We start from the raw sequence: 26,547 nt of genomic DNA, 5'->3' as shown, positions 1-26,547 counted from the left end.
TTCAACTGTGAGCCTGTTAGTTATTACGAACAGCACATCATATTATTTGGAGTAGTTTCTGGTGATAATCTATTTGATTTGGCATTCAATACTTTATAAATATCTGGGAAATTTTTCATTCATAAGAGCAGATTTTCAAAAACCAAACCATTATTCAATACATTTAATAAAGAGATCAGTTTATATTTTAAATCTCTGAAATTAATAAAAAAAAACAAAAATGCTATAAAATTGTCTATTTTCATTGAAGATCGCATGTTGTATGACAATCCCTGGTATTGTGATCTACAATGTTAATGTTATTTTTCATTTTTTTTGTTTGTATTTTATTCTTTGTATGTCTTTCTGTTGCAGCTATGGGTATATGTTTGTTTGAAGTTCAATTAAAAAAAAGTTATTACGAACTCCATCCTTTCATGCTCAATGCCTACTAGTTATTCTGTATTTTGCTATCAGACCTAGTTAAATTTGCCAATCTGTGGCTTGCGTTAGATATTATTGTACAGTGCAATGTCTAGTAAAAATGAAGATGAATATTATTTCTCTATTTCTAAATGTTGTGAATTTTACAGTTGTCCTAGTGTAGGCAAAACAAAATCCCATGTAAATCTGCTGTAGAAATATGCAAAGCTACATATTTTTTTTAAAATAGATGGTTAAATAATTTACAAAGTAAAGCATTACAATTTTTAATTTGACTGTCAATTGTAAACTCTTCATCATCAAATAAATACAGTTAGGCATGCATGTCCAAAGTCTGGCCACATGTGGCCCGCATGCACATTTCTACCAGTCCGCAGGATCCTGTCATCCAATCAATAATATGGGACCCCCGGCGCCTTTCTAAGGACTACTTGTCGTTGTAAACCTTTGGTAACAAACACTTGACCTTCTGAGCCTCCAAGGCCAAATGAGAAGGGAAGACTTTTTTTTTAATGAAAAATAAAATAAAATGAATAAAAATAAAAAAGATAAAAAGAAAAAAAGTGTTTTGTACTTCTGAATATGATAATTTTGTGTTACTGTTTTGGTCTCGTGATTTAAATTTAGAAGTTTACAGTGAGCATTAAATTGTAAATAAAATGTAAAGTTTCAAATGAACCCAGATTTAATATTCACAAAAGGTTTTTTTTTTCTTTTCAGAGAGACATTTTCTTTGTTATAGTTCTGGTCTTCAAATATGAAATTCACAGTAAGTTAAAAAAAATGTATTTAAATGTATTTTTGTTCTGTGTGAAGAAATGAAAAGTATTCCATTATAAATAAATCATTGAATAGTTAGTTTCCAATTGACCTCTTAAATCACATTTTGGGTTGTGTTACCACAGTAGTTTATTCTGCTTACTGGGGCCCTGTGACTATGAAATAAAATGATGCATTTTAAACCAGAGCAAAGTCTTAAGAGGTTAACGGTTTACTAGAAGGGTTTTAAGAAGGATCTCCAAATGGTTGGCCCTCACATTTTCACCTCACTTAAAACTGGTCCTCTTCGCAAAAAGTCCAGTCACCCCTGGGTCAAGATTTCTGAAGATTTTAGGTTCTTTATTGTCCTAACTTTTTAGAAAATGTGTTGCAACGTGAACAAACGCCACACTTAAAGGCCAAATGGCTCCATTTATTCCAGATTCTACAAACTTAAAGGAAGTATAAAACAGTCCAAGTTTATAAGAAAAACCAAAACACAATCCTTTTCAAGCACAAAATATTTATTTCTCTCTTAACATATAGTTTGTGATTAGAGTGCAGCAGAACAGGGTGGGACTATGCAGTGGGACACACAGCAGGCAAAACCCTCTCTGCCTGATCACTGCTTTTAAAATGAATAAGCCAGCGCTGCTTACTCCTTCCTCCGCTCTCCATTCAGACAAAGGAGGTGGGAATAAACACATCAGAATACAAGTGAAAGAGAACAGAAATCTCTTACTGTTGGAAATATTTCACCAAAGCAGAAGACTCTGCATAAAATCCTATAAAAGTCCAATTCAAACCGAATTGATGGAATAATATACATCAAATCAACCCCTCCTCTCGGTTAGTCTTTACAGCCTAAATAATATTGTACAAGTACAAGCTACAAGAAAACTATACAGTTCACAGCTTTGGCAGGATTAGGGTGCTGAAAACGTCTGCATGAAATGTGAGTTTGTGACCATAGATCTGCTCGCTTTTGGCATGGTGGAATATGTAACGTTAGCCATGCTTGTTGGTGGGAAAAGAAACATGTTTGGCTGATCCCCACCATCTACACTGTGGGGGGTTTCTAACATGGAACAAAGGGAGAGTATATGTTGTGCAATTCTCCCACGTGTCATTTATTTTTTTTTGGCAATATACTGTTAAAAATATATGGAAAAAACAAAAGAGGCCAACACCAAAAGTGACCTGTGAAATAAATCTTTTAACAAGGAAGGCAATAACACTGATTTTTCAGAATGTTCTGTTACTTTAAGCAGTCGTATGCTTATTTATATAATGTAGAAAAGAATAGTGAACAGTGGAATCACTTTTTTTAGCAGCATCCCAAAAAAAGAAATATAAATGCTTTAAAGAAACTTCAAAAAACACCTCAGTTGAGTGGTGGATTGCACATAACATTTTACACAGTGTATGCAGATTATCAGCAAAGTTGAAAAATTTAGCATTGATAAAATCCAGTGTTTGATGTGTAGTTTTTTGTGCGTTTATGTTGTCTGGTTAGATCTGACCGTATATTGACGAGGAGCTGCAAATTTGCTTAATATTTCAGCTTGCTTATGTCGCACACACCAAAGATAAGGCTTGTGGCAAGGCCACGGTCAAAGTTTCTGTGGAGGGATTAAATTGCACTTCTGAGCCTCAAGCCATGACACATTAATTGCTACATTCTCATCAGAACACCACCGCAGGCGTATGCTTTAGAAATAAGTTTTGTACAGTGTGAATGGCTCTGGACACCACCTTTACTCTGCACAGCTGCCAGCTATCGGGCTGTCCAATCAAAAGTAGTGTCCAGTTGAACCATTTAACCTGAAAGAGTTAAATTTGACTGCTGGATTTGTTGTGTTTTTACCAATCATTCATAAAGTTTGATCTCACTACTATGGCACTCCATCCAACAAGGGTGAAATGTAAACGATTTAAAACACTTTATTATTATTTAAGCAGGAGAAAGGAAAAAGGTTTCACTCAAGCAACCTTCAAATAAAATCAGCAGAAATGTATTATTTTAAAGACGTTCAAGGCACTACATTCCTGCAAATACTTGAATCTGAAATACTATCCTGTTACTGAACCCCATGCCTCTGGTATTTGGATTGCAGTGTAGTCTTTAGAGGGCGCATAAAACTAAACGTTTGAGCAATGTGGAAACCGGAGTAACAAAGAACATAAAAATAGGTTCATCACCACAGCAGAAACGTTTTTTTTTTAGTATGGCTCAGTTTCATTAAGACCAAAGCCAAAAAGCATAGGTACATATGATACACACACATACAGACTCGCACAGTCAACTACAGATTAACGTGTTGTTTTCAGAAAGCCAACATATCTCTGTGGACCTGTGTCTCTGGTGGATGGAGCAGAGAGGAGTTGGACTGTCCTGTAGACAACACATTTGTAGCTAGGAGATCAGGTAGTCCTTGTGGTTTTTGAAGAAGTGCTATTTTCAGGTTTGTGTGCAACCGAAGAGAAGGTTTGGATCCCTGGGTTTGCCATTGTGGTGTAGGACATCACTCTTGAAGCACCTAGCAAGCCCACAGGAACCACAGAGCCTCCAGGACTGGGCATCCCGGGCCACTGCTGTGGATAGAGAGGACCAGGAAACATCCCACCAAAGGAGCCGTTGTAGTTGGGAGGAGTCATTGCATGGAAATGTGCTGTGCCTGTGGGCAGGCCTGAGCCTAAAGCAGCAGTCATTGGGCATGAGAGAGGAAGTTGGAACTTACTGGCAACAACTTGGGATTTTGTCTGAAATAGAAAAGAGTTGTAAATGATAAAGAACTGTATTTATATATAAATGATACAAAGATCAAATGTTATTTCTTGATTGTGGATTTTTTTTCATAGTTTAACCCTCTAGTGTTCCTGTCTGGCAGTTCCAACATTGGGATGCTAAGGAACATGGTCACTTTGCCTGTTTTCTACATGGACACAGAATCTACATCTGGTTTCACAGAAAAAAAACATCTAACATGAGCAGTCCCTCTGATGTAGTCATCCTATCCGTCCAAGTCACTTGCAAAGAGAATCTCCAGCTTTGATAGTTTCGTTTTCCTCAGAGCCACCGTCTCTAAACCAACAACATCTGGTCTTATTCCATCTTTCTTTTCATTCTTGTGGACACTTCTCACAGGTCATTTCCTCACATGGTCCTGTATCCTTTCTGACCTTCTATTCACTTCTTTTCCAGACTTGATTCCTCTTCAGCGTTTGCTTTAATCTTTGCTTCATTTAATCAAACAGTTTCACTTAAGGGACTTCATTTACACACAGATACTGACCTTTGAGGGACTAAACATTCCTCTCCTTTCCAGAACAAACTATCTCTCTATATGTTCCTCCATTTGTTCCTGCTCTCACTCCAAATCACAATTTCATCTGCAAACATCACGGTCCACAGAGATTTATTTTCGAACCTGTCAGTCTGTCCATCACCATAGCAACCAAGAAGGGGCTCAAGGCTGATCCTTGGTATAGTCCCATTTTCACCTTGATCTAGACTCTTAAATCTACAGCACATCTCACCACTGTCTCAAATTCATGTCCTGCACAACTCAAACACAGTTCTAGGCCACTCCAGAATTTTTTTATACAAATCTCTCTGTATCCTGTGATACTCTCTAGATCTACAGAAACCCAATGAAGCTCCTTCTGACATCTGTTCTTCTCCAGTTGCATTCTCAACACAAATAGTGTACAGTCAGGACCATAAATATTTGGACACAGACACATTTTTTTCTAATTTAGTTTCTGTACTTTACCACAGTGAATTTTAAATAAAACAGCTCAGATGCCATTGAAGTGCAGACTTTCAGCTTTTATTCCATGGGTTGAACAAAAAGATTGCATAAAAATGTGAAAAACTAAAGCATTTTTTAAACACAATCCCTTCATTTCATGGGCTCGTAAGTAATTGGACAAATGGAATAACTGAAAACAAAATGGTCATTACTAATATTTGGTTGAAAACCCTTTGTTGGCAATGACAGCCTGAAGTCTTGAACTCATGGACATCACCAGATGCTGGGTTTTCTCCTTCTGAATGCTCTGCCAGGCCTTTACTGTAGCAGCTTTCAGTTGCTGTTTGTTTGTGGGCCTTTCTGTCTGAAGTTTAGTCTTCAACAAGTGAAATGCATGCTCAATTTGGTTAAGATCAGGTGACTGACTTGGCCAGAGGTTGATTTTGGTTTCATCTGTCCAAGGAATGTTTTTCCAGAACTGTGCTGGCTTTTTTAGATGCTTTTTAGCAAAGTCCAATCTACCTTCCTATTCTTGAGGCTTATGAGTGGCTTGCATCTTGCAGTGTACCCTCTATATCTACTTTCATGCAATCTTCTTATGGTGGACTTGGATATTGATACGCCTACCTCCTGGAGAGTGTTGTTCACTTTGTTGGCTGTTGTGAACGGGTTCCTCTTCATCATGGAAATGATTCTGTGATCATCCACCACTGTTGTCTTCTGTGGACGTCCAGGTCTTTTTGCGTTGCTGAGTTCACCAGTGCTTTCTTTCTTCCTCAGGATGGACCCCACTGTTGATTTTGCCACTCCTAATACTGTAGCAATTTCTGGCATGTTTTTTTTCTGTTTTCTCAGCGTAACCCTTGTGCTATCCTAGGCACTCTAACATTGGGAGTTGGGTCATCTAGACCCACTAGATAGTGCGCTAAACCATATTTCTTCAATGATTTGTGAACCTCACTTGTGTCCATGGATTACATGAAATCCTCTCCACCTTTATCATGGTAAGGAGAACATTTCAAAATAAGGGTGGGGTGCTAAGATAGCACAAGGGTTAATGGTGGCTCCTTTCACCTGCATGGAGAGCTCCTTCGACTGCATGTTGTCTGTTCACAGAAAAATCTTCAAAATGCAAGCACGAGTCCTCTAATCAACTCCAGGCCTTTTATCAGCTTCACTCATAATGACATAACAAGGGAATTGTTATTCCCATGCAATAGCATGGGAGTCCATTGTCTAATTACTTACGAGCCCATAAAATGAAGGGATTGTGTTTAAAAAATGCTTTAGTTTGGAATAAAAGCTAAAAGTCTGCACTTCAATGGCATCTGAGTTCTTATATTTAAAATTCACTGTGATAATGTACAGAAACAAAATGAAAAATAATGCGTCTCTGTCCAAATATTTATGGTCCTGACTGTATATGTGGTTCTCCGCCTTTTTAGTGTAGGTGGCGTTTTCAGTCCAATTTTTATACCTAATGCACTTGAATCACTAGTGAGTACTAATACTAGTGATAATGGCCTCTTGTACATAAATAATTTACCCAGACTAAAGAAGTTTGTTAGGAGCCCCAAATTACCTGCAGAAAGTGAGGCTAAATAACACCAAGTCTCTCATTCATGTGGAAAATCCTGAGATAAAAAACAAAAACGGCCTTCCTGACATTCTACCTCTTTTTCCAGCCCTGCTGAAAGGATAACCATAGCAAGACTGCTATGGTCTATAGACATAGACCATCTAACCTGCTGCATATCATTGCCATCTCTCAGCCCTGCAAAAAAAACATGAACACATGTCCTTACAATGCAACACAGTGCCCCTTGTTTTCCCCTTTCAAGTTTTTCTATCTGGATACAATCCTGAACTGCTTTGTTTCATCACCAAGTTTCCTTATTTACATTCTATTCCCCCCCCTGGATGATACAAGTTCCCTCCTGTCTCCCTTATCTCATTGTCCACACATGTCAGTCATCTGGAGGAAACTGCCAACCTCTACCCCAGTCACTACTTTCCATTGAAGCTCCACAACAACAATAAAACACAAACATTTAAAATAGAATTAAAATAAATCTGAACGCTTCCGATACCTCAGGTGGGATCCCTCCCATGGCTGCCAGCTTGCTCTCGGGACCTTGCTGGAGCCTTTGTTTCATCTGGTTCAGAGAGGGTCGAGGTTGACTGGCTGCTGCTACAGTTTCCTTTGTCCAGTCATCCACCAGTTTGTGAAGATCATCCGTAAATGTGCCTCGGTTGTTGTTGCTGTTGTTGGACTGGACCTGAGCGAGTCGTGTGAATTGCTGAGGCGATGGCGAGGCGGATGTGACGGCGGCCTGTGGGTGACTAGAAGCGGTCTGTGCTGTGTTGGTGTTGAGAGAAGACCCTGAGGAAACAATCGCAGATTACAGGCCGCAATGTTTGGAAAAACTCAAAAACAACAAACTACTGTGACATCAATTGGCTGCTATATGGCAGAACTTAATTCATAGGGGGAAAAAACCAAAATAAACAAAAACGGCACTGTAAGAAAAGTCTCCTTTTAGCAAGTCTAAGAGAACTGGGAACGCATCAACTAAATAAATTTTTGCCAATCAAGCAGCCAAAGGATTAAAAAACAACAATGATTTCCATGTGAAACCAAAAAAAAACAAACAAACATTTTAATTAGCAAGCAGTGAAACAACAATGAAAAAAAAAAGGCACATTGCCATGCAAAATTAAAAAAAAGGCAGCACTAGAATCTCAATATCCACACCTTCAACAAATATTTTTAAATAATGAGTAATAAAGTACATAAGTGTACAAAAACAAGGACTAACTTAGTAAGGACATAGTCAGAAATACAGAGAAAGAGTAAATAAGATAGTTACTACTACTGCGTTCTTTGCCTAGACAAAGGCGTTTCAGAGTGGACCCTACGAGAAGGTAAAACAGCACAAGACACAAACAGTTAGGCCAGGACACAATAGAGACCACAAGTATGTGGACAAGTTGCTTCAAAGCACATTCAGATTTCAAAACAATTGAGGGGAGAAAGGAGAAGAAGGGACTGAAAAGTCTGTGAGTGAGAGTGGAAGAAAGAATCTAGGTGTTCATTTTAAATTGGGCCATCATTAGCAAAAGCAACTAAAAAGTGTGTAACCAGTGTTAGAAACAAATGTCCAACTACTCCTTTTGTTGTGTTAATGCAATGATATCCAGTCTAACAACAAGTCTGAAAGATGTCTGAAGGTATTTTCTATCCTTAATGAGACAAAGAAGAAAACTGCCTCCAAAAACCAAAAGGACACCAAAGCATTTGTTAAATATTAATAAGCAAATATTTCTCAATTTATTGAGACTGTGAAAGAGAGACTTTTCTATTAAAAGGAAGACTGGATTTAAAAAAAAAAATGGTAAAAGCATCCCCTTCTTCAAGTAAAAAAAATACTGATGTTAAAGTTCATCTGGCGGTGAACTTCTCAAAGAGTTTTACTTTCTGGCTGCAAAAGTGGATCGTCTCAATCAAAAGATGAGATGGAGAGGAAAGAACTGACCACCAGTGCTATTTTGAGAGATTTTTAATATTAACTTACAATATTTTTAAGGAACCAAAAACTGGTTTTGTTTTTGTCTGTTTGTAAATACACAAACTCGTGAAATAACCACCAGATGTGTTGGATCCAACCTAAATCTCGTGTTTAGAAGCCAAACTGGTGGCAGTTTCTTTTTCTAAGCAAAAAGCGTTTGGATTTGAGGGGTGCGGATTATTGGGCAGAAGTTGCAGAGACCTCTTTATGTTTTAAACAGATAAAACATCCAAGTGTAACAGGTCTTTATAGAAAGGCAAAAGAAACTTAATTGATTTCTTTTCCATAACATTTTCTTTTTGGGCTTCATTTTTGTTAAGTACTGGTAATGGTCTTTCAATAAATAAATAACCTATATGAGGTTGTATTTGTTCACGTTGAGACCCACTACAGTTAGACGGTTGTTAACAAGCTTAGCAGATGTAGAATTTGAAAAATGTACATATGTATTAAGCAAAAAAATAAATAAACCGTGTTCATCTATTTAAATTGTTGCAATTGTATATCTTTTTTTCCTGGTATATGCATGTCATATATGAATGTAAATGATACCATTAGGCTGTTAGAAAACAACATGTTTATATAAACCTTACATATAAACATTAAATTTTGAGTGTGAGGAAAAGTGAGGGTGGCAGATACAAAATTAAAAATAGTGGGTGAAGAAGTCAGGTGAGGCCTCTCAGGATTGTAAAATACATCACAAAAACTGAGGATTAAAGAGAGTATGATTATGGGTGAGAGGAAATAGAAAAGAACAAATACAAACAGATGGACAGAGACACAGGTCCACTGAGGAATCTAGTGCGAGGTTTGCTACTAGATTTATAGGTGACTCTCTCTGATGTTTGGTGGAAAACCGTCCAGCCTGTGAAAATGAATATAAGAGGGAAGAAGAGAAAAAAAACAAGAAAGACCAATTGTAAAAAAGCACAGAGACTGAAATGAGAAACCCCACCATTCAATGCAACATAAAAAGGTTCACTGTACGTCTGTTTAGAATTTTACCCAACAATTACAAATGACCAGAGAGCTTCTGTTGAAAACAACTATGCCTCACTCCAGAGTGCTGCTGCTGGTTACTTGTATACATTTATCATCTACTGTTGTTTGGGATGATCGCCGAACAGATCAACACAAAAGGAGTACGGTAATTAAAAATGCACAGCTTGGCTGCATCAAGACAGCACATAGCTGATGAAGGACGTTTGTGCTCACTGGCTGCTTCCTCAACAGAATTTGGTTTGTTGCACAACATTAAGACAAAGAACAATTGCTTCTCATAAATAGTATTTGGCTCAGGTCTTCAAACTGTTACCAAAAGAAGTTGGAAGTTTGCCACCCCCCACCACTTTTGTTGGCAATTAGAGAGGAAAAAGGAGATGAAGGAAGGAAACGGCACAAACCAACACCTTTTCAGTTAGAACCCACTCTCTGCTTAGCAAAACTAACAACTGTAAAATAAAATGTGCTTGGCTGTTTGCTGAAGCTTATGCAGACATCTTAATTATTTAAAAGGATGTTTTATTGATGCATGACAAGAAAATAAAGCTTACGTTAGTACAGACAGAATTCTAACATGACTATATAAAAAAACATGTTTTGATCTTAGTTTAGGATTCTTCTTTCAGGGGGTAAGATGGCTTCACAATAATGTTCGAGCAATGAACACAAAATGAGTCATTTAAAAAAAAACGAAAATATGAGATCTGACTCAAATGAGTCACAAATCCAGACAAATAAAAAAGTAAACATCCAGACCTTAAAACAGTTTGGAGGGCGATAAGCTCACAAAACCTACAAACCTTCTGGTGCTGGAAGTGTTTTTTTATGAACAATGAAATGACAAACTAAAATCCCACACATGCATATATATTTATCACTGGTCAAAAATGCTGTTTCTTTTAATTAACTGTAATTAAAGTGCATCAAACTCTGCTTTGGAGAAATCATTTGTGTGGAACTTAATTCCCAGATCACAACTTTGTGGAAATAAAAATAAAACTCAAATTGACTTGAATTTTTAGATTTACATTTTTCCAAAGATTCTTAAAAAAGGTTGAAAAAAACTTTTGTAACTTGTATTTGTTTAACAAAATCTCCTGATATGTCTTTATTACTGCTGTTATATACTTAATTTTGTTTCGTACAAATGTAAATTGTGTCCATCAGTCATGATATTAATATTCTAAAATGCGTTCACAGGACACAAAGTTTTAAATTTGAAGTTAACAGTATTATTTTTTAACCTTTTATTTGTGAAATGTGGTCCAGGTAAATATTAATCGTGTCTTTAAGGGGAATTTTTGTAGCCCTCGTGATCCATCATTTCATGCATGAACCTTTAATGTGAAGAGTACCTTGACCAGGGTTAGCCGTTCTATCTCCATGATGCCCAGCATAGATGTTGTCAGAGGAAAATGAGCCCTTCAGGGAACAGGGCTGCTGGGTGTGGACCTGTTCCTGAACAGCATTAGGCTGATTGCTGGAGCTGCTGCTGCCACTGGAATGAGCAGAACGATCTGATAGAAGTGAACTTCTAGCTGGGGAGCTGGATGAACCAGCAGCACTCTCACCTTGATGAAAAAAATAAAAGTGTGTGAATCACTGATTTATAACCTCAGTGTCGTTTGGGGCTAAACAAGAATTTCTGGGACAAAAACCCTTTTCTATTAGAACTTTTTACCAAAATATCTCCGCATCTTCAACCCACACACACACACACACACACACACACCTTTCTTTTCAGCACTGGCAGCGTTGAGATTATTTCTCAGGTGCTGCACCATGGGATTCAGCAGTTTTCCAGCTTTCAGCCTGTGCTTGCTTGTTCTCCGTCGTCGACCAGATGGTGGAACAGCATGTAGCAGGCTGAGATTAGGAGGCAGAGTTTTTCCAAGCTCCTTGTACAGACGCTCAATCTCACTCCTTTGAAACGCCTGAAGCTCAGAGATCTCCTTCATGTGTCTAATGAGAAAATGCGAGAGGAAAATAAATGTACAAGCTCTGACGAGTCAGTTATGTGTACTAAAGGCTACTAAGACTCAATTCAGTGTATATATTCGTAAACTCGTTTCGGCAAGACTGAAAGATAACCACTTAATCTAAGTAATGTGTAAAAGCATTAAATACCTCTGAAATTGTGTATTCTCTACCTGTTATTATACTGATTAATTATACAAAACCAAAAGGAAGCAAATGTTTTAAATAAAACAATTTAGTAATTCTTTAGGCTTTGCTTCCATATTACTACAGGATTTCACAAAAACAATGGACAAAGGTAACAGAGAGAAGGGTACTTTACTTTTCTCGAAGTTTCTGTAGTTCTTTCTTCATATCTGCATCTTCAAACTCAGAGTCATTGTCACTGCTCATGTAAGATGAGTGGGTGTGTCCTGCCTGAGGTGAAGATGCATGGCCGTTTATTGCCACAGACTTTCTGCTCGTGGACTCTGAGCTCTGATCTGGTTTGTGACGGCCGGAGCGTCTTAAGAAGGCAACTGCCCTCTTCATTAGGTCGCTTCCACTGTGCTCAGAAAGAGCATGAGCTGCATGGGTGGAGTGAAAAGGAGGAAGCGCCAGGCTGCTGCTCTCCTCATCGGCAGAGTCAGAGTCCACGTGAGACAACTGGTGTTGCTGATAGCTGTCAACGGACTGGGCTCTGGGTGGGAGGCGTGCGGTGGCGTCGGAACTGGAAGCAGCTTGGTAGAAGTTTGGTGGAGCAGAGTAACGGTTTCTGCAGTGGGGTTTGGATGTTCCTACATCATCATGGTCAGTTTTGGCCCTGGTCTGGGTATGGGAGCCAGCAGAACGACTAGAGGGTGCAGGGGAGTTGCAGCTGGTACTTTTTTCTGAAGGGAATATGACATCTTGTGGAGTGGGGATGATCTGAAAGGCAGATGATACATCACATACTGAAATTTCTTAAACTTTTTTTTGGTCAGAGGTCTTTTCTTTTGGACAAATTTATTTCTGAACAGACAGAATAAATTCTTACTTGAAAACGGCTCTTGGAGCTGAATAAACTGGAACTGTCAGACACATCTCTTCTGTTGAAATCACTTTTGGGAGCTTAGGAAGCAGTGAAGAAACAAACTGAAATGTGCTCAAACTGTTCAATTGGATTAGTTGGTAATATGGACAGCACATAAATAAAGCTTCCTACCTGCCAAAGCAGAGTCATTTGATGCACCCACACCATCTGTGCGCTCAGGAATCTGTGGCTAACAGAAAAAGAGCAGAGTGTGGTCATATAAAAATACTATTTTTACACATTGCAAACACTATAATTTAGTGTTTTACACCTAGTTATCCTCGAGTGTATCAGCCATAACTCAAGATGATTTAGTATTATTTAAACACACCAAAAAAGCAGACAAGATAGAGATTTACTGAGGGTGGTAACAGAAGTCATTTTGACAAACTTCCTTACATGAAAGTTATTTGCAGACATCACCAGAAATGTGCAGACATTTGTTTATTTGATAAATACAAAATCTCATCTCACCAGTGACTCCATCTTTTTCTTTTCAAAAGGTCCCTCTGTGTTCTGGCCATCTGAAACTTGAGGTGAGCTCAGGGCTTCTGTGCTGGAGGCCTGGGGCTCAGAGGGATTGTTGGAGGACTGAGAGGGAGTGTGCTCCTGATATAACAGGTTTCTGAGCTTTTCATCCAGAGTCTTGATGGTACGGTCCACAAATTCCACTCTGCGTGGCCCCTCGCTGTCCGACTCGCCTTGGCCCCCACTCTGCTGTTGGCTGGAAGACTGTGAGCTCTGATGTGCAGGGCTCTGAGGCTGGGACGTCACTGTGCCAGCCTGCATGGAAGTGGGATAAGGCTGTTGCAGGACCACCGACTGCTGGAGCTGGGGAGGCATTTCTGCAGAGGGGCTAGTCTTGTGATTTGGTGGATTTGTTTGAGCGGCCACCGCTTTGTCGACAGCCTGAACATCCAGCGAGAGGGGTGGCACAATAGTACAGCACGGCATCTCTGGCAAAATAGACGTGATTGGTTCTTCAGCGGGAAGGGAATTGTCGAAGGCGACGCTCCCAGAAGCAGAGGCACGATGCGTTAGACATGGCTGGGTTTGCTGGACCTGGGATTGGCTAATACTTTGGTTGGATGGTTGAAGTGAGGTGGAAACAGAGGAGGGAGGTGAAGTTTGGGAAGTGTTGACAGACTCAGCTACTGCAGTTGTATAGTCAGTTGACCTGGTTGATGATGAATGTTCATATTCTGGAAAAACAGCAAAATCAGAGAACTTTAAAACAACTGCTACGTTTAGACAAAAAAACCCTACATTAGTTATTTAGAGTAAAAATCCAACATCTTATTTCGGCTTTTAAGCAAAGCAAAACTGCCCTTGTGTAACTGATATCTTCACATGAATCTTTCAGATGATCTCTTGAGCATCATTTAAAAGCAACATAGGCTTTTAATGAGCAAACAATTTAGCTAATCTTACATAAGATATACTTTGAATCTTATGCAAAACTAACTCTAGCCAACAGACTCAGTTACTGGGGCAGAATCCGTGTGGAGCATACCCTGGGCAGTAGAGGTGTGCGATGATGTTCCTTCTTTGTTTTGTATGGGCGTTTCAGCCACAGGGCAGATGATAAACCAGCGTTTGCCAGTGTGGAGGACTGTTAAGGACAGAGACAGAAAAGCTAATATTGATGGACTAAAAATAAAAAGATGAGTAACAAAAGTAAACACAGACTCTTTCACATTTTTTACCATATTCTTTCTGCAGCTGTGGAAATAACTTACCATTTTGCTGGTACACCAACTGTGGAGTGCTGGGTTCTGAAAGCTTTAAAGAAAAGTGTAGATTATTACATTGAGTGCATGCGTGTGCATCCATTCTATGGACTTTTAAAAAAAGGTTTCCTCAACCAGCCAAGAAGTTAAAAGGTATAAATTCATTTAGAGTAAAATGTCACATCAGCAAGTCCGGCACTTTTGGCAGCGTTGCAAAACAAAGTCATCTCACGAGTGGCAGGGTGATGTGTGTCGAGGCAGACCGATTGCACCACTGCAGCCATCAACTGTCGACCGGTTCCTCCTCACCTCTGCTGACAGAACTCCAGCTCCTTCACTCTGTTTAGGGCTGCATCCATAGTCAGAGTTCCTCTCCCCCTCTGTGTCCTCACTGAGCATGTCCTCAGCCTTCTCCACTATTTCCTTGAGCTGTTCAATGAAGACCTCTTTTTCAAGGGGCAAAATGAAATCATTCTCCACCTGAGGACAGTAGACAAAAGGTCAAAGTTAAAGTGTTTTAACCATTTAGCAGAGTTTTAATTTTCAGCTTGAAACAATAGCATAAGAAAATGTAGGTCTCTATCTATTGCAGGTTTTTGGGTGGTTGCTTCTGCAAAGAAAACAAAATTGCCCATTTGTGGTCATGCAAAATGCAGACAATATTTAAATTTATCATATTGCTTACAACTTTATTTCTCGAAGGTCATGCCTATTGAATTACCAGAGAGAAAGAGAACTACTTCTGTTGCTGCAATGCAGCTGAAACCTGCAGGGAGTTATAAGCAGTCAGACAGAATCTCAGACAGAAAACTTCAAACATGTGCAGCTGATGAAGGGGTAGCAACATTCCATTCCCTCATACCATGTAGGTTGCAATCTCTTCAGGTGCATCTCCATCCAGATCAAATTTGAAGGTGACCATTTTGTGGTTGTGAGTCTCCAGCTGACACTCCACCATCTTATCTCCAGTGTTGCACACCTGCAGCAAGTGCACAAACAAATGCATTCAATACATTTGAGTTTTCGACTAAAAAGAAAAAGAGAATCTACATTGCGTTTTTCTTTTACGCATGTTTTCATCACTCACGTTGAGCATGCTGAGCTTTGGTCTGGGAATTTTTTCCTGTCGCAACCGCGTTCGCATGGACCGGCGGTGATGTTTTCGGACTTTTCCGTCGACTTTGCCTCCATGCGTCCCTTCATAGCCATCACTCATCTCTTTGCCTGATGTGGCGTCAGAGTTTACACTGATTTTGAGAAAGAGGAGCAGGAGCAACAATCAGTTGATGCCATTCAGTTACTGAGAAACATTTCGTTTGCCAATTATGGTTTAAAGACTACAAACTAACCAGAGACTCACAGATCAACTATTGCTTAACAACAAGCCACAAATGAGCCCAGCCACATTTGGAACATGCCCCAAGTTCTCTTGATGCGGGAAATTGCCAGAGTGAGATATTCCAGGTAAGAAATTACAGAAATAAAGGAAAATGAACTGAACTTTAAAACACAGAGTGCCTACTGTCAAATGTTTTGTGAGGACAAAGATCTGTTCTGACAAAGAAAATGGCTAAGTGTTTTTGTCTAACCATTATTAAAAAAGTTATTTATTTATTTATTTATTTATTTATTTATGCATTTACTAGATTGGACTAGTGGGAGAGTACACTATCACAATTATAACATAAGAACCGTATCCTAAAAATATGTAAAAGGAGACTGTGAAATAATGAGGTTGTTTTAAAAATGAATTTTTGAAGAAGAGAATTGGAGCATGTTTAAGAACAGACTAATACACACTCAAAACCCCTGCAGAAGAACTCAAAACTGTAAAAGATCATATCCTTTCAACTATCCTCAATGTTTAAATCTGGCTTCATTTTCATCTTTAAGGATTTAGCTGATGGAAGGTACCGGTAAGCATGTACCTGTCATAGCTCTGTCCTCCAGTGTGTTTTTCTGCAGCTTGATCCTGAAGGTATCACACAGAAAAAACATGTACTCAAAGGGCTAGATTGTGCAAACTTGTCTTTTTCATTTTAGATTATATTCAGACACACTCAAAGAAGAGTATCAGTGCCAGAATTAAGTTCGCTTGAAAATGATACCAGTTGATTGCAGTTTTTGTATCGGTGTGAAAGAAGTTTTTTTTTTACCTCTTTGATGTTTTCTGTTGGTCCTTGACTAGCCGCTCCTGCGACACTGCTGAGCATCTTCTGTTGAGGAGCAGTGGAGCTGGCAGACATGGGTGATGCTCTCTGAGAGTCAGAGCACTGCAGCAGAGGAATCTGGCTCTGTGAGGGAAGCTGGCATGAGTTCATGTTGTCCAGCTGAGCAGCCACAGTGTCTTTGTGCAGGTCCATGCTGTTCTGCGTAACTAAGGTCAAGACTGCAGCCTGTGGAAGTAAAGCGTTGGAGGTAAGCACAGGATATCTGGGCCTTTCAAGGAACCTGCTTTCTTTTTGGAGGGTAGCATCCAATTCCTTAAATAAAATAAATTTTCCTATATTTATTGGATTTCAAATAATGATGCTTCAAAAACATTAAAACCACTTCATAGCTTGAATAAAACCCAAAAGAACATTAATTTTTATTTGGAATACCCAAATATGCAACTCAAGTATGAGTCTGATACCCATCAAACTAAAGTCAGATTTTTTTTTGAAGAGCCGTACAGCCAAGTCCTTTAGTTAAATAAAACCTAATCCATAATTAAAACATAAGATGAAAAACTGAGCTAAATTTTTTTATTTGAATATCTTAGTTATTCCACAAATTCCCTCTATGACATATTTTTTGTTTAAATTCTTATCCTAGACTTGCTTTGCTTAAGTGAAACAGTTTTTCCCCCTCGATAATCTGGAACAAATTTTCAATCTGACTACAGCCAAGCTGACCCTGGTCCATCTCTAATTTTAAATTGATTCTGAATACAATTCAGCAGTTACTGAGCAAAATAAAGTTAATACAAATTTGCTGATATCCTCTTGCATGACCCAGTTTGGACCAAGCTGTGGCTGTTAGACAGTTAAACCTATATGTGCCTTTTGAACACTGCAGTTCATAGTCAACTCAGTTGCTGCAAGGTGACCAGGCACTGCTTTGTTGCTGCAAAACAAGCCTGAAGCAGCATCATTCCACCACAGCTATTAAAAGACTGCCTAAGGTTTTTCTGCTAAATGCTGCATCACCTCACTTGGTGCAGAGCATTACAGCCTAGAAAAAAGAAGCAACCAAGCCTCTTAAAACCGGAGGAAGCAGAGTAGGGGAAGCTTAAGAAAGCCAAACAATATATTGATATTGTAACCAGTGATGCGGTATCAGCACTTGCTGTGGCAACACAAAACCTTAGAGCTTTTGTAACATTTGCGCAGCAGACCACTTTAAAAACAAAGTGACAGCAATGAAGCATTACAAATCCCAATGTATTTCTGTTTATATTTACACTATAATTGAAGCACACGACACGGCTTTCAACTTATCCATTAAAGATGGAATAGTTTTTCTCTTTTGAGCAGCTTTAGTAAATTGCATTATCAATTTGTTGTTGGTTTTTTTGTTTCAAACTATAATAGTCATATTGTAGTTCGAATAGTTGATGAAAACCGACTAATTTAATGTGTTTTCACACAAAAGTTCAGAGGATTAGATGTAAAGTGTTTTTGCACATGACTGAATGTGTTTGATTGCTGCCGTCCTGTTTACCTGTGTCTGAGGGTGGCTGCTGCCACTTGTGGGAGGGTGCATGTTCTTGCAGGGAGGTATGCGTGTGTCTGAGGGGTGGGTGGTTGGTGCTGATAGGAATGTGGATTGAGCATGGAAAGCCTCCAATCTAGTCTGCTGCATAGAGGCGGTGAGTTTGTGTGGTGAGGATGTGGGTTCCATTCCACCCAGCACAGGTGTGGGGGATGGTAGGAGAGATGCAGGGTTGGGTGAAACAAATATATTTTCGTGGTGCACAGGGGAAATGGGGGAGACAGAGGGGGTTACAGAATGTGTAAGTCCAGGAGAAAGGAAAACAGGATTATAAGAAGGAGAAACTGAAGGGTGAGGAGCATTGAAGGTGTGAAGATAGGAGGATTCACAGTCTGCCACAGCCGTCATCACCTGGACTGTGGGATACTGAGAAGGAAATCAAAGAGGAAGAAAGAGGAAAATCACAATCTAGAAAGAAGACCTAAAATAGTATGAAGCAAAGCATTAAAGATTTTTTAGGGTGTATTGAGACTGCAAAAGTTTGTTGGTCTGGACCCAGTGCTGAACCTTGTGTTCGGTCTGTTTTCAGACTGCCGTCTACTGGACATTTCTGATTTGAACCAAAGCTTATAAACAAAAACATGTGACTACAGATCTCCTAAGTCATTGGACAGGAATTACTAAGGCAGGGTAAAGCAACAAGAGAAAGAATAAGTGAAGTCCTAGGCTTTGCAATCCTTGTCAGGATAAACTTTATACATCTTGCTGACAAATTTTGAACGTCTGCATCAATGTCAGATACAACACTTTCTACTTGCTGCTTTGGTACGGCGGTTACTGAGGAGACAGCGTCTAGGAAGTTCCGCTGACACATAAATAGTTAGGAAAACAGTGTGAAAAGAACATGTATCATGTTAAAATTTGGCTTCATGACCTTGCTATGGTGGCCGTTTTGGTTGAGTTCAGAGCACGGAGCCAATTCAGACTAAGGAAACTCAGAGTGAACCGAAGCTCAGTCCAATTAGAAATGAACCAAAACCACTTCGAAAGACGGGTCAGAGAGCGGTTCCTGGTCACGGACTAGGGTCATCACACTGAAAATTTGTCCCAGATTATCCGGGGAAACAAACTCTGGTTCACTTTAAGCAAGCCAAATGTGTCCAGTCTGAGTACACCCTTAAAAAATAGTGAAAGGCAGGAGAGGAGGGGAAGGTATAAAATACAACTGACGCTAAAAGGGGAATGACCAACAGATATTACCTGATGTGATGGGAGCTGCAGAGGTTGAACTTGTTGGTGAACAGCAGTCTGTGGAGGAAGCACCTGGATTGTTGCACTTGAAACAGACGTGCTGAGATTTTGTCCAAAGCTTTGTTGGTCTTGAGCAAACTGTAATAAAAAAGAAAATGTAAAAATGTAATGTAATGTAAATGTAAAAAATGTAATGTAAATGTAAAAAAATTGAAACAGTCAAAATTGATATTAGTGGGCCTGTTCCCAGTATACGCCATCTGCATGCATGAGAACATACAGCACTACAAATCCTGGTCTGTATCAAAAGTAAATTAAACTACAAGGTAAATAATATGCAATATCAAAATCTTCCCAAATTTGTATAAAAGGGCTTTTGTTTTATCTGACTTAGGAAGACTGGGGTGCAAAGCATTTATTTCACAGGAATGTGCCTTGTAAAGAACATACAGAACACTCACATTCTGAGGGGTTTGCTGGGAAGAAGCTGGAAAGTGGTTAAGAGTTGTCATCTGGCTTGCTCCATCATAACTCTGTGGAAAATCATCTTGTGCAGAAATGAACTTATTCTGACATTGGCCAGTCTGCTGAACAACAGCATGTGTGTCGATCTGAGATTCAGAGTCAGGTAGACTTTTCATAAGGTAACCTGGGTGTTCTGCAGCAATTTGGACCACTTGAGTTGCCATAGATTTAGGCTGAGAGTGAGATGGCAGCTGTAGTGGGGTTGCAGGTTGTGGGACCTGTTGATAGTGTTGCTGAGGTATAGATGCGTGCAGTTGTTGCTGTATATGACACTGAGTATTTTGAGACGAGTGAATGGCTGGTTGTTCCATTTGATGCTGCATGGAATGCAGAGTTTCTAGGTTCTGTGAAGGATAGGGCTGTATAGCATTTAGTGCTTGGTGAATCCCTAATTTTGTGTTTGGTATAGGTTGTTGGTGCTCCTGCTGGATGGGCATTTGCTGAGCATAAAGTCCTGTTGTAGTACAGCTCTGACCAGACTGCTGACCGAGCAGCTGAAATGAGGTTTGGGCCTGCTGTGATGAGCAAGGAGGGTGTACAGGTTGACAAGGGACTTGGTTTGCTAAAGATTGAGCAGGTGTTGCGAGAGAGGAGCTTTGTGCTGGCTGCTGTGCTGACAGGGTGCTTGCTACGATCTGAGGCTGCACTGATGTAGAATATCCTGATGGAGACTGAGACTGCTGCTGGCTCGAAACCACAGAGTTCTGAAAAGTTTGCTGAATTTGCAAAGGGAAAGTCAAGGAGCCCACAGCCACTGCATCCTGCAGTTGGTGTCCTTGGTAGTTCTGTGCTGCATTCTGAGAAACAATAGATGTTGCAATAGCTGCTGCAGGCTGCATTTGTTGCTTGTTGTTCATGGAGCACAGACTGGCTGGAGCTGCCAGAGCATTGGCTTGGTGAGGATGTAAAGCAGCTGGGTAGCAATGACCTGGCTGAAGATTCTGCTGCTGTGTGTCCATAAGTGTGTTGGAAGTGGGAGGGCCCTGGACAGATGATGGCTGATTCTGGTGACACACTGTATTGGTCTGAAAAAGGGGGCAAAGAAAATGTGTTTTAAAATTAAACATTTCACAGAGCGGAGAAAAAAGAAAAACTGCATGTGACAATTTGCATCCAATATGACATGACATGCCACATAAAAGCAAGTAATGAGAGCAAAGTTTAGAAGAAATGAGGAAATGAAACATTGGCTTCAAAATAAGAGCTCAGGGGGAGAAAAAAAAAGGATGGAAATTGGATTGTTGCCCTTTCCCTTTTTAGCTACAGGCCTATTGGTTGCAAAGTAAGGAAGCTACAGCTGTTGCATTAGCCTAACAAGCAAAGGCAAAGGTTAAAGTCAGGGTCAGTTGTCGAAAGGTTTGGTTGGGGTTAGTCAAAGGAGAAAGACTTAGTATTTTTAATCATTCACCTCTTGAAGTATTAGGTTTAAGATTTGAAAGATGGGCAGTGCTGGAAGCCTATGAAGGCACTGAGACTAAGACATAGGGCAGGAGATTTTCCAAGCTTCATGCAGAATAAAGCTGCATTTGCTACAGGTCAGGAGAAGTCTAAAAAGAGATACTGGCTTCATTAGAAGAGCCCAAAGCAGCTTGTTTGTATCGATGACCTACCACACCCACAGCAGTGGTAGCTTGCTGCTTTCTGGAATAGCATTTGTCCTCAGAGTCCTGGAAAGTTTCTTGATTCTTAAACAGACTTCCACACTGGGTTGGACTCTTTAGGCTACCGTCTCTGTCACCAAGTTGCTTTGGGGCTATTGAGGAGCCCAGGGGTGAAGCTTGGAGGGGTGTAGTGTTACAAGGAGCTGCTTTATAGCCGATGATGTTGAAGAGAGACTGCTGCAGCATGGAGAAATCTGAATATTCATTCAAACATTTTGGCTGTCCATTACTTGTACTAAATTTTCCACCGGAAGAAGGGTGGCGCCTGAGGTCACATGGACAGTGATGTGCCGACAGGACAGCAGGAAAGGGCCAAGGGTTTCCCTCTTGAGAACGTAACTGAAGCAAAGACATGCAGGCCTGGCACATGGGGGTTTTATGAATTACACAGTGGTGTTTGCTATTGGAAGTCAGACTCAGGAGACTACCAATGTCAGAATGTCTACGTCCATGTGAGACAGGAGGAGTCAATTCCTCACAGGCCTCTGATTGTGCTCCAACACAGACATCACTGAAGCGGCGGAACTCAGAGGGGGAATATACTGGGGAAACCAAGATCCGTGGGGGAGAAGTTGGGGATAGAAATCCAACTTCAGTCTCTGACTCCGGCTCAAACTTGTTCTCCATTACCATGGGAGTGGGACTGATTGCATTCCGGGGTGCTAAGAGAGCGTGAAAGTGATCCGTGTGGTTCTGTGTGTCAATAACAGGAGCACTTCCTCTGCGTTCTCCACTTCCCAATCGAGTCCTGAGATTTGGACTCAGTGTTGCTCCTAGGAATCTGCCATTGTCACATGAGCGAGGTCGGTCTGTTGGAAAAGGGTTGCCACTCTGGCACTGATCATGGAACAACCCAAAAAAAAGCATTACTTGATATGAACAAAACAAAAATATGAAGAGATGAGCATAAACAAACTTGTCTCACTGTTTGTATTTGCAAAAAGTGTGCTGCTGAAGCCGATCAGCATATTCTAAAGTGTGTTCAACTGGTTTCAAGTGTGGGGAAAACTATGTTTTCATCAGTTACAGGGGTGAAGTGTTTTAACATCTGGTTTTAAATTTGGATGCGCAACTTAATAACTGTAGGTAACATGGAACAGCAGGATGGGTGAGCTCCAGAAACAGACCTGCTGTGTTGCCATGGCAATAGGCTCCAGAAGTGATGGGTAGGGGACACCGCTGTAGGAGTCTGAGAACACCACAGAACCCATGCCGCTGTCAAGTGTGCCACCTGCTGCAGAGAAACACTATATTATGCACTCCAAAAAAGAAAAGATCATGGTCCTTATTTTGGGTGGGTATGATCAGACTGTCTTACATGTCACTGAGGCGGTACTGCCCGTTAGGTTATGCAACCTACTATGCTGGTCTGCCTCTGGCTCCTCTGGTTCCAGCAATAGAGGTTGTCCAATATGGGGCTGCCCAGAAGAGATGTTCTCAGAAGGTGCCTTTATGATTTTGGGTCCTTCTTCACCCTGCTCCACTGTCACTGTAGCAGACACTGTTCTCCCTCTTCTCCATTTTATCAGTGCCACACGGTCCCGGATCGACTTTCCCACGGTCTTAACATCACTCTCTTGAAAAAAGCCAGACTCCACCTGAAAGGTTAAAAGTAAAGATGAAAACTTTTATAATATTCTTTGCTCTGAACCCAGGAGAGTTGAGAGGGTGCTTTGAAACTAAATGTGAGATTCAGAAGAAAGGTTGAGGGAGGAAAAATAGTTTAAAATGTGCTTGAGCTGTGAGGAATGACTATCGGCAGCCCAGATCATTGAAAATTGCACAACTGGCTTTTTTTTCTTTCCACACAAATGGATAAAAAAATAAATTAAACCACACATTAATCTACTCATAATCATGTCACAGAAAAAGACAAGCACATAGGAAATACCAACAACCCCTGTTATTCTACTCCTTTATCAGTCTATCAAGTTCTATGATGGGCACTGATGGAAAAATACACTTTCCCATCAATTCGGTTGAAATCTCGATTTTTTTTTTTGTTGACCGCTTTGTTTCAGTTTATATATAAGACTTGTGTATTACAAATAAAAAAAAAACCTAACATTCAGAAAGATTATCTTTTGGATTTGCTAATGAGCAAGTAACAGTGAAGAAAAACCTTTCAGTTGACTGTCAGTAAGTACAATAAAGCAATATTAAAAACATTGAATTTAAGCACGTTTGGCACTTTCTGCATAAATATATGCAAATGCATGCAGTAGGGATGCATTTGATTTCCCATGATTCGGTTTAATGGCATCACATACAGTTTAGATTTGAACTGAAAATCATGGCATCCCCAATGGTGTGTCTGAAGCATTTCAATCTACTTTTTGTTGATATGCTGTAGATTTAGATTTGGTTGCTTACTCGTGTACTGTAATTTTATCTTAAGGTTTAATTAAAGCATTTTAGAAGAGTAAAAATCTGCACCATAACCTCGTCCTCCAACAGCTCAATTCTTTTCTTTCCTATATTGTGCTTAAACAGCATGAAAGAGGCTTAAAATACATTGGCATGACAGGAAGTATGGGATGTTTTATTTGCCTGCATACATTATGTTACGTTTTTGTATTTAGGCCAAACAGTTGCACCATACTAAATGTTCTGTTTGCATGTAATAAGGAAAAAAAGGGCACAGATTTAAACAACTGGAGAAAAAAAAACACAGAAAAATGGAAAACTACACTGGTTAAAAGAACAAAGTACAAGGTTGGCTAGGTTGTCATCATTGATATTTTTCCACAAAATAGTTTTAGTGATGGGTAGAAAAAAGCCCCATCATGTAAAAATGTTTGGGTTTTTGACAAACATAGTTATCGTCAGTACCACAAGACTATTAGAATGTTTTTGTTGCATTTTAGAATGATGGTTGAGAGATAAAAGCTGGAGGTAGAGCAAGTCATAACCATTGACTTTAGAAATCTCAGTAGAAAACCAAAAGCTTTTTGCATCAGCTCATATGTGGCCACTTACAGGTGCTGGGGGCAATGCACAAGTCAGTTTTAAATATACATCACTCACTCACTCACCATTTCTTGTGCCACAACTTCAGGGACCTCCTTTTCCAAGTCAAATGTGAACTCGATGGCTCCACTTTCCTTGTACTTCCCTTTTAATTTCTTATGGTCCTCAACCCACAGTTTCAGAGCTATAGAGATCTTTTTCCCATCGTCCTCCTCTGCTAGCTCCACCCTCACACCTGTGTCTTCAGCAAAGAATGCATGGTTTAACAGGTCCTTGATGGTGTATCTAGGTGGGAAAAAAAGCACAGCTCAGTCATTGTAAAAGCAGCTAGGTACTGTTTGGTTCTGATCCTGAAAGGATATTTTAGTATCACATTGAAAACATCAACGTGATGCATTGTTTGTGCTACAAATCTATTCAAAAAGCAAGCTTTCATTAAAATATAAAACCCTTCTTTAAAAAAAAGACATTGCAGCAAATCAAGGTTTTATTTTACCCTTGTGTAAGTCATTACATAACAGAATGGAAAGAAAGCCCTGCAGACAGGCCAACTGAAGTGCTACTGAGAATTCAACTCTCCATGGCTCAGCGATGAAGCAGGGGATGAGAGACCAGGCATGAAAGACTAAAGGACACCTTGTGGCCTGCTTCAGCTGGACAATAAAGGGAACAAGCCTCACCGTTCTTCCTTCTTTTGGCAAATGCACTCTCCAATGATCTCCTTGATTTCAGGATCCATTATCTTGTTGTAGCTAGCTGGCTTCACTCCCTGCAAAAGGGAAATGCATTTTTAAAAAGAATGATCACAAATGCCTTCATACTGTGTTAAAGACAACTATTGGGACAAAGAAAATGCATGTGGGTGTTATTTTATATTTGATTCATTTGTAAACCAGTTTGTATAGATTCCTTTCAAGTCCCCATTTTAAACATTAGGTCATGTCAAATTTGCGGTCAAAGTCCATCTCAGATGTCAAAGAGTTTATAATTTCTTTAGAAACCTCTCAAACATAACCACAGCTTTGTCATGAGCATTTATCCATTTATCCATGTCCACCTTTATGAATAGCTTACTTAGGTTAAGTAAGCTTGCAGACTTTTTCTTTTAAACACCACTGCCTTTTTCCGTTTCTTGTGCTCCACAATTTCTGTAAGGATCTCTCCTAAATGTGTAAACTTGATAAATATCTTCTAAAAAAACTTTTGACAATTATACAGCTAAAATGTTGTCCAAACATACAGTATATATTAAAAATATGCCAGATTTTTTATTTTTTACAAATATATGAAATAGATTTCTACAGTAAAATAAACAAACTGAATCTAGAGCTTCTGGTTTTAAGCAAATCATAAAAAAGCCAACTCCAAAAAATTAAATAGCGGCAAGTCATTTTGTCACATTACTTGTGTTTAGTAATGTTTATATGACATGAGAAACATTTTTTTTTTTATTGTTTGTTTGAAGTTACGCTTGTAGCAAACAGGCTGCACTGTGGTGCAGTGGTCTTGCCTCACAGCAAAAAGCCTGGTTCAAGTCCCGGCTGGGGGACCTGAAACAATCACCAACGAGGATCTTTCTGTGTGGAGCTTGCATGTTCTCTCCGTGCATGCGTGGGTTTTCACCGGGGACTCCATTTTCCTCTCACTGTCCAAAAAACATGCTTCATAGGTTATTGGTTACTCTAAATTATCCCTAGGTGTGTGGCCCTGCGACAGACTGGGACAAAAACGGATTTAGAAAATAAATGAATATATGTTTGAAGTTCTGCTTTTACTTTGAAAGGAATCAGCAGTTTGCTACTAGCATAAGATTGAAGGTATTAGATGTGACTACTTGTGTGTTGGAAATTTACAGCAAACCATTCTATGAGCTACAAGATGAACATTAAATGTAAAGGTAGCTTCAAAAAGACCCATGTAGACTCCAGCTGGGTAAAGAAGACAGTCTAGAGAAGGAGATAAAAGGTTGTTTAAAAATGATGACTTATGGTTGCTAAAAAAAAAAAAGTGCCACTTAAGAATATAAAAAGTACTGTCAAAGTGCATTAGGTGTTTATGGAGATTGAGTAAAATGCAGTCCCAGTCAATAAAACTACATATAAATGTGTTAAATATTTGCTTTTTAAACATCAAGGAAGTGGCTGTTTAAAATACTTGTTGACATTTCAGGAAACC

The 26,547-nt window shown here is 39.6% G+C and overlaps 1 protein-coding gene across 38 annotated transcripts in view; it reads right to left on the bottom strand.

Annotated features, from left to right (window-relative positions):
• Positions 1 to 1,688: 1,688 nt before the first annotated feature.
• The window catches only part of LOC101170677 (serine/threonine-protein kinase WNK2), a 34,566-nt gene continuing 9,707 nt past the window's right edge, over positions 1,689 to 26,547 (bottom strand). For 4 of the 38 annotated variants that reach the window (XM_020704758.3, XM_078950455.1, XM_020704765.3 and 1 more), the window contains exons 7-31: positions 25,053 to 25,141; positions 24,438 to 24,657; positions 22,721 to 23,000; positions 22,530 to 22,636; positions 21,352 to 22,239; positions 19,678 to 20,766; positions 19,226 to 19,354; positions 17,975 to 18,391; positions 16,426 to 16,665; positions 16,198 to 16,241; positions 15,357 to 15,516; positions 15,132 to 15,248; positions 14,579 to 14,749; positions 14,279 to 14,321; positions 14,053 to 14,151; positions 13,014 to 13,741; positions 12,672 to 12,729; positions 12,504 to 12,577; positions 11,811 to 12,394; positions 11,244 to 11,473; positions 10,867 to 11,082; positions 9,276 to 9,374; positions 7,808 to 7,852; positions 7,028 to 7,320; positions 1,689 to 3,945 (exon numbers count right to left, since the gene is read on the bottom strand). In XM_020704758.3, the coding sequence (XP_020560417.1) occupies positions 3,607 to 3,945; positions 7,028 to 7,320; positions 7,808 to 7,852; positions 9,276 to 9,374; positions 10,867 to 11,082; positions 11,244 to 11,473; positions 11,811 to 12,394; positions 12,504 to 12,577; positions 12,672 to 12,729; positions 13,014 to 13,741; positions 14,053 to 14,151; positions 14,279 to 14,321; positions 14,579 to 14,749; positions 15,132 to 15,248; positions 15,357 to 15,516; positions 16,198 to 16,241; positions 16,426 to 16,665; positions 17,975 to 18,391; positions 19,226 to 19,354; positions 19,678 to 20,766; positions 21,352 to 22,239; positions 22,530 to 22,636; positions 22,721 to 23,000; positions 24,438 to 24,657; positions 25,053 to 25,141 (6,759 nt within the window). In that variant the 3' untranslated portion in view covers positions 1,689 to 3,606. Of the gene's footprint in view, positions 3,946 to 7,027; positions 7,321 to 7,807; positions 7,853 to 9,275; positions 9,375 to 10,866; positions 11,083 to 11,243; positions 11,474 to 11,810; positions 12,395 to 12,503; positions 12,578 to 12,671; positions 12,730 to 13,013; positions 13,742 to 14,052; positions 14,152 to 14,278; positions 14,322 to 14,578; positions 14,750 to 15,131; positions 15,249 to 15,356; positions 15,517 to 16,197; positions 16,242 to 16,425; positions 16,666 to 17,974; positions 18,392 to 19,225; positions 19,355 to 19,677; positions 20,767 to 21,351; positions 22,240 to 22,529; positions 22,637 to 22,720; positions 23,001 to 24,437; positions 24,658 to 25,052; positions 25,142 to 26,547 lie in introns of those variants that run through there. The other 34 variants (XM_020704766.3, XM_078950460.1, XM_078950462.1 and 31 more) reach the window with 22 other exon arrangements.

The sequence above is a fragment of the Oryzias latipes genome, chromosome 7 (genome assembly GCF_053564925.1).
Source record: "Oryzias latipes strain Hd-rR chromosome 7, Olatipes_Hd-rR_3.1".
NCBI lineage: Eukaryota > Metazoa > Chordata > Actinopteri > Beloniformes > Adrianichthyidae > Oryzias > Oryzias latipes.
Note: the sequence above shows the minus strand (reverse complement) of the source record. Positions and strands in the feature narration are given on the sequence as shown.